This window comes from Phalacrocorax carbo, chromosome 1, assembly GCF_963921805.1.
Source record: "Phalacrocorax carbo chromosome 1, bPhaCar2.1, whole genome shotgun sequence".
NCBI lineage: Eukaryota > Metazoa > Chordata > Aves > Suliformes > Phalacrocoracidae > Phalacrocorax > Phalacrocorax carbo.
This window is the reverse complement of record NC_087513.1, coordinates 202,653,586-202,660,971: the sequence shown is the minus strand read 5'-3', so window position 1 is coordinate 202,660,971 and position 7,386 is coordinate 202,653,586. Positions and strand designations below refer to the sequence as shown.

The 7,386-nt window shown below is 35.9% G+C and overlaps 1 protein-coding gene across 1 annotated transcript; it reads right to left on the bottom strand.

Annotated features, from left to right (window-relative positions):
• Nucleotides 1-216: 216 nt before the first annotated feature.
• On the bottom strand, nt 217-7,160 carry LOC104039493 (interstitial collagenase). The gene is made up of 10 exons (XM_009514217.2): nt 7,031-7,160; nt 5,798-6,042; nt 5,377-5,525; nt 5,161-5,286; nt 4,288-4,449; nt 3,800-3,917; nt 2,993-3,126; nt 2,166-2,325; nt 714-814; nt 217-504 (listed from the first exon to the last, which is right to left on the bottom strand). Exons 1-10 carry the CDS (start codon nt 7,133-7,135, stop codon nt 404-406), a joined length of 1,401 nt encoding a protein of 466 aa, XP_009512512.2. The 5' UTR covers nt 7,136-7,160; the 3' UTR covers nt 217-403.
• Between the last annotated feature and the right edge of the window lie 226 nt (nt 7,161-7,386).

Genomic DNA, 7,386 nt, shown 5'->3' with positions numbered 1-7,386 from the left:
TGATTTGTAGACTGGTGTTAATGAGACCCAACTAGCCATTTTCACCAGGGCTTTTAGAGGGTGGTGGAATTCAGAGTCAGCTGGCTGCTGCTTCTTCTGGCTTTGGGAAAATGACCTGATGTTTCATGCCAGAATACATTTTTTTAGTGTTTGGAAGAGAGGCTTGGCTCTTGAGTATTAGTGCAAGTAAGACATCAAGGACACGATGATATGACAAACCTAATTTATTAGGAAACTTTAATGTAGCAGGTAAAATTGTAATAACTTATATAAATGTATTTGTTTTACAATAAGTAATTAAGAATATACTCCCACAGAACTTGGATAGAAATCCAATCTGACCTGCTAGTCATAAAATACTGAAAAATTCAGTACATAAAAACATATGGAAAAAACATTACAATTAGCAATTAAACCAGCTGATGCTCTTCATTTGTCCAACAATCCGTTTGGCACGAGGATCAAACTGGAACTGAGTTGTTTTATGGAAGAAGTAGATATAGCCTAGAAATAAAATTTAATCCAATTATATTTCAAAGGTGACTTCTTTTCAGTATTTTGGAAGAAAAACACCAACAAAAACAGTGCATGTATACTTGCTATTTTCCTTTCTATCTCATTAAGGTAAATAACAGTTTTTTGAAAACAAATGATTTTATCTACAGAAACACAAATATTCAAGAAAACCCAGATTAAAGGTATGTTTTACTTACCATCTTTCTGGAAAGCAGCGTCAACTCTGCCAATTTTTCCAAAGTCGGAGACTATTTTCCTGGGATAACCATGATCCATGGATTTTTTTCTTTCATCATATCTTAAAACAAGAAACACCATTACAATTTGTGAGGAAGCAAGCAATATTTTGAAAGTCCAAAGCAAACTCATACACATAAGCAACTCTACTGTTACTAAGAAGTCTTATAAAGATTAGCTAAAGTCGGTTTTTGATTTTTCCTATTATGTATTAAGGTTCTCACATTATGAGTGTCTTGAGAGTCAAAAATTCTGCCGTTGGTAAAGTTTGTAACAAGGGTCTCAAGAACCTTGGGAATGCAGCCCAGGAACTTAATAATACATTTCTGGACTGTCCAGAGCCTTGGCCATCACTTGCACATAAAATAAGTTTCTATTTTGAGGCACTGGATATCCAGTTCAGTACAAAAGCAAAACATAAAACTTGGAAGTAGAAGATAGTAACACAGTCCTGAAACATACTTGCATTGGTGTCAACTATGTACTTCTTAAACAAAATTACTCTCTGAAATTTGTCATGAGCTACACTTGAATTATAAATACCACCAACTGTCCAACTGGAGAATATTTATAGTTTGTTCATAGAGAAATTAAATTGCAACACTTATTAGCAGTTAATTTTGTTTGAAATGTGAATGAAAAGTGAACACTATCACAACACTGAACAGAAAAGCAGCACTTTTGTGGAGAAAAGTGAATAATATATTAGAAAATCACTCTTTCATAGGGCAGATTTTTCATTTGGTTGTAAGTAATTACATTCTGGAGAGTATGATCTGGATAGCAGGTCTTATGAGAAGAGGTTGATGGAACTAGGGTTGTTTAGTCTGGAGAAGAGGAGGCTGAGGGGAGACCTTATTTCGCTCTACAACTACCTGAAAGGCGGTTGTAGCAAGGTGGGTGTTGGTCTCTTCTCCCAAGTTACTAGCAACAGAATGAGAAGAAACAGCTTCAGGCTGCATGAGGGGAGGTTTAGATTGGGTATTAGGAGAAATTTCTTTATTGAAAGTGTGGTTGGGCATTGGAACAGGCTGCCCAGAGAGGTGGTGGAGTCACCATGCCTGGAGGTGTTCAAAAAAATATGTAGACCTGGCACTTCAGGGTATAGTTTAGGAGACATGGGGGTATTGCATGGATGGTTGGACTTGATGATCCTAGAGGTCTTTTCCAACCTTACGATTCTATGATTCTATGATTCCTGCTACAAGAATATAATGAATGGTAAAAAAATCCTATAGAAACTTTGACATTTCCAAGCAAATGCTTAAAATTTTTAAACTTCCAGAAAATCCTGTTTAAATTTCCAGAATATACATGATTTAAACATAATTGTGCTTGAATTTTATAGTTATACATCAGTCCTCAGGGACAAGTGAAAATATGCCCTCTAGTAAGTGAACATTACATCTTACCTCCAGTATCTGTCAGCTATAAAGAAGTATGTTTTTCCTGTGGTTTCATCACTGTAAGCTGCATTAACTCTTTTAACAGTCTTCGGGAACCCCAAATGATAGATTGGTTTAGGATAGCCAGGTAAAATGTCAAATCCCCTGAGAACCCAATATTTATCCTCTGAAAAAAATATAAACAAATTCCATTTGTTTTTGCAATAAACAGCATTTAATTGTGTTTTAGATGGGTACTAAACAATGTGTCTTAGATATCATTATAATTCCTCTCAGTTTATTACTTTAGAAAATTGTCTAATTCTTACACTGGGACTACATCATTAAGACAGTGGAAATAGCTTTTGTTTTTATGAATAAAACTCATAAAATATCTTAAAATAAAAAAAATCGTAAGGTGTACAGATAGTAATTTCCCCAGACTTTTTTCAAATTAATATAAAGTATCAATCTGGGTAATAACTTGGGGAGAGCTGGAGGTTTATGAGTTAATCCACTGACATTGGATTGGGATATTGAGTTTGTTAAATTCCTGTTGTCTGCTATTTGAGTATAGAGCCATATAATATTTTGAAAATTAGACAATGTGCATTAAATTAAATTGTTAAGAAGGACATACGATTAATCAAAATATGTTGGTAATTTTAGATGCAATTAACATATTAATATATGGTAATATATCATGTACTGTAATATGTGCATAATGAAGTTATTTGAGACATTTAAAGAATATTTGACACCTTTAAAGAAGAAGAGTGGTAGTGTGCTGACAGTTTGCAAAGAAGCAGGATGCAACTGGTCAGAAAAAAGTAGAGAGTTTCAGATTCCATTACCTTTAAAAAATAAAACTTCATCCCTCTCAACATTTTCATAAGCAGCTTGAATTCCTGATGATAACTTTGGCCAGAATGTTGAGATAAAATTGAGCTCTGTCTCTGTCCTCTCAGGATGTTTGCGCAGCATATACCTGGTTTAAACAAAATTTGTGTATTAAAATAGTTCAACTCCTATTATAAGTGCAAAATAATTATTATAGCTCCTGGAGTATAACGGGTGGAGATGGGTACCTGGGTGTGAATATTCCCCTTGACTGAGTGTAAAAGAAATCTAGAGTAATTGCACTCTTAACTTTAGAACCTCAGCCACATGCTAAAAATTAGGCAAGATGAACATAAGTCCTTCTATTTCTCTGTAGGACAAGCAGGCTAAGAGTTGGCTTCAGTAACCACCTAACAGACGTCTTTCTACTTAACAATGCTTTCAGTTCTGCCCCTGCTCTTGTATTGAAGAGTAGCAGAAAGGTACAGTGTGGGACCCCTGGGCACATTGCTAAGGGATATAGGAATGCCTTTGCTTTGCTCTTGAATCAAGTTCAGAGACAACTTTGTTGCAACAGTGGCCACAGCAGCAGAATAGTTGGAAAACAACCTAGAAGCCCCCATCTCCTTCACTGCTCTTGTCAATTAGGGGTCTTGGGATTAATGATTTGAGAACTTCCACTTGTGTAAATACATGGTGGTTTTCTAGTGCTTCTTTTTGTAATACATTCCAAAAGGACAGTTTTCCCTCATGGATTACAATTTTTTTTTTCAAACTACTGAATATTTTAAAGCGAGAATGTATGTGCTTATTGTTGTTACCTGTTCTTGAAGAATATTATTTCTCCACGAAAGGTAGTAATAGCATCAAATGTCAAATCTGGGTCACAAGCTTGTGGAGTTACAGGTCCTGTTGGCTGCACAGGAGCATTAGATTTTCCTATAGGAAGAACATTTTATCTTTTAGTATGAAGAAATATAAAGACAGTGTTCAGAAGGTCTCTGAGGACACCAAGAACCATCTTTACGGAGAATGAGAAGGCATATGGTTTTAAACTAAGGGTCTGTCACTAAATGCAGGCTATTAATGTTGGTAAAACCGTTTGTGGTCATCTTTTCCAAAATGAATTATTTTCAGAACTGGACTTCAGCTGAAGGTAGCTTCCAGGAATTTTCTCTCTTTTGTTATCAATTGTTCAGCAACAGTTAAACTTCTTATTTTGGTGGAATAAGCATATTTTAAGTATATTCTTATTACTGTTTACCAGCCTCCCAAGTAGAAATATTAAATAAAAATATTTTTTTCTTACCATAGATGGCTTGAATGCCATCAATATCGTCCTGAGGAAGACGGAATTCATTGGGGTCCGTGTAGGAGTAAGTTGGATACATTAGTGCTCCAGGATCATTTGAATGAGACAGACCCAGTGAGTGGCCAAGCTCATGGGCCATAACAATGAATAAATTGTAGCCTGTAGGATAAAAATAATATGAAACAAGGTAAAATATGTTTCAGTATTCAGCACAATTGACTAAATGGGAAACACTTAAGCATCCTCCCAAAATACACTACAGGTACAAGAGAGGCTGCAAGTAATGTTATCAACATCACAAACTCAAAAATATCATAATGGAAGAGCTGAATGAGTACTTGAAGAATGTCCAGCCTTAACTCTGGTCTCATTGTCCTTTCTTTAGTGTCCATGTGTCTTAAACAGAAACCCTGTTTCTCCTGCTATGACATAAACTGCTCAGATCAAGGAGCATGCGAACTATGAATGGTCCAACAGAAAAAAAACCTTCAAAACAAAACACTGAGAGGACAGTTTTGGTGGTACTCGAATACCCTAGTTAGCACCAAACTTTGAAGTGATAGATTAAGAAAGATAAAGAATTTGACTTGAGAAGTTTACCACCAGATCTTCCTGTATCCAAGTTTTAGGTTTCATCTGAACAAAAAAAAGTATTTTTAAGTGCTGACATAGTCACCATTATAAAGCACTATGACCTAAAAATCTTGATTCCTACAAATGGCAGAAAAAAGAGCAAAGCACTTTAAAAGGATGAGTTTTGCAACTTTTACTTTCTTTTTGCCTCTGTTCAGGCTCATGAACTAAGTATCACATGAACTAATATTGTACCAGGTAAAACTATATAAATAGATACAGTTACAAAGTCCTTACCCCTTCCACCTTTTGTCCAGGCTTCCTCTTCATCAAGATGCACATCTCCTCCAATACCTTCACCAGGCTGGAAGGCATGAGCTAGCTGCCCATTGGGACCATCAAAAGGAGAGTTGTCGCGGTGGTCTAAAATGAAGTGGGGAAAAACCAGTTAGACTCATAAATTATTTCTATGATTGTAGCTGGCTATTTAATATGTAAATATATCAACGTTACCTCTATAAGCAAAAGAGATCATTATATCTGCTTCTTTGTCCTCAATCTTTTGGAATGTCAATTGTGTCACATTGCTCCAGACACTGAGAGCTTTTTGGATTGCTTCATCTACATCAGCTTGTCTCATCTTCGGGGTGTAATTCAAAATCCTTCAAAGCAAACCCAAAACATTACAAATTGTTAAGAATACAGCATTTTAGCTGAAAAATAATAACATGTGCAAAAGTCAGAAATCTTCGATGCATCTTTCATTAATGAAAATTAATAATGCCTTAATTTTAGATACCACCTCCTGAAGTACCTGTCTTCTTCTAGAAATCAGTTCATCACTCTGGATGTTCGTATATGGCATAATGTTCAGACCCTCCCTAAATTTGGGATGCCAGATCTATACCTTTTTGAACCAGATTAAGAAAGTTACCTGTATGTCAGATTATTTCTTTTCCATTTTGGATTCCCTGGTGTTAACATGTATTGCCCTATATCAGGTATACCGCATCTGGGTTTTTTCATCATCTCCAAAGTGTCAAGATCAGGTTTCCCAGTCACTTGTAGTCCAAAGAATTCCTGCATTTCCTTGAGCTTTGCAACGAGGGGGTTTTCACTGTGTTTTCTTAAATGAGGCTGGTGATCCCTTTGAAGATTGTAGAAATTCTGTAGATAACTCTGAACCAGAGTTTAAAAAAAGGAGAGCATTGTGGCATATCAGTACTGTCTTCAGTCACACTGAAATTTTCTAAGTAATCTTGAACTATTCCCATACCCAAATGCCCTGTGTTTATCAGGAGCAAGAACAACTTATTTTCCCAGGAACTGGTGTGAAGAGTTAGATATAACTTTCAGTTTTCATATCATTTTCTGAATTTCTTGTTTCACTCATAGAATATATGAAGATATGTCTTTAAATCTAATATTTACTATTAATGATTAATTCCACATTATTAATGATGCCCGATTAACAGCAAAACTTATGAGGAAGCTTATAACTGCTCTCTTTCAAGGAAATAGAGATTGGCAGTGAGACTCCGCACAGCCAGGACTCCCAATGAAGCAGGTGACTACTACTAGAGAGTCAGCACTTGGCAAATCATGGCCTTTATTTTTAGCTATGAAATATGATATTAGGTACTCCTACTAAATGTCAATAATTTTGTCTCCAATAAATAGTGTTTTATCTATGTCAGTGTTGTATTTCTCATAGATGTCCCTTTTTTCAAAGTATTCCACAAAAGATCCATTCAGCAAAATGCTGAAATACATGCCTGCTTCAAGCCAGTTTCCTCCCCTATGTGACTGAGACCAGTCATATCACAAGTTTCAAAGCACACTCTGAAATGCAAATTGTTGATGAATTTGGCTCTTTCTGCACAGCCACAGAGCCTTGCTGCTAGAACTCATGCGTTGGTAGTTTGTTATTACGTTACTGACAACATCAAAAGTGAAGTTATGCAATATTCAGATGACTTTTGGGTAAATAAGTTCCACATGATTTTCACACATTTTCTAGATTGATAGGAAACATGTTCTCTTGAAACCTCTGCAAAATGGTACATCTTTAATTTCCAGCCTTATTTTGTGAAAAAAAAAATCACAATTACGGTTATCTCTCAAACTACCTTATGTTTCATTTAGAAATGCACTGAAAAATGTTTACCTCTACAAGCTGTAGGGTTTGTCCTTCATCTTCTGCTTCTGGAGCCACAGGAAAAGCAGAGGAGAAGGCTACAGATAGCAACAGGAGAAACGAAAGGGTCTTCATCCTCGTCTAAGGTTGTCTGCCTCGGTTTCACACTTGAGCTAGTGAACATGCTTCTTAGCTCTGTTTATATAGCTAATTTGTAAATCAGTGACATTCTGACTCATGTTGTATAACATCCTCTGATTAGTAAAAATATTGCATAACAGTTTCATCATCAGGTAGTGATGCAATGTGTTTAACTACTGTTACTGTCCTTATTTTCCCTGCAACTTTTTGTTTTGGGCAATTTTGTAGCGTGTTTAAGGAATTGC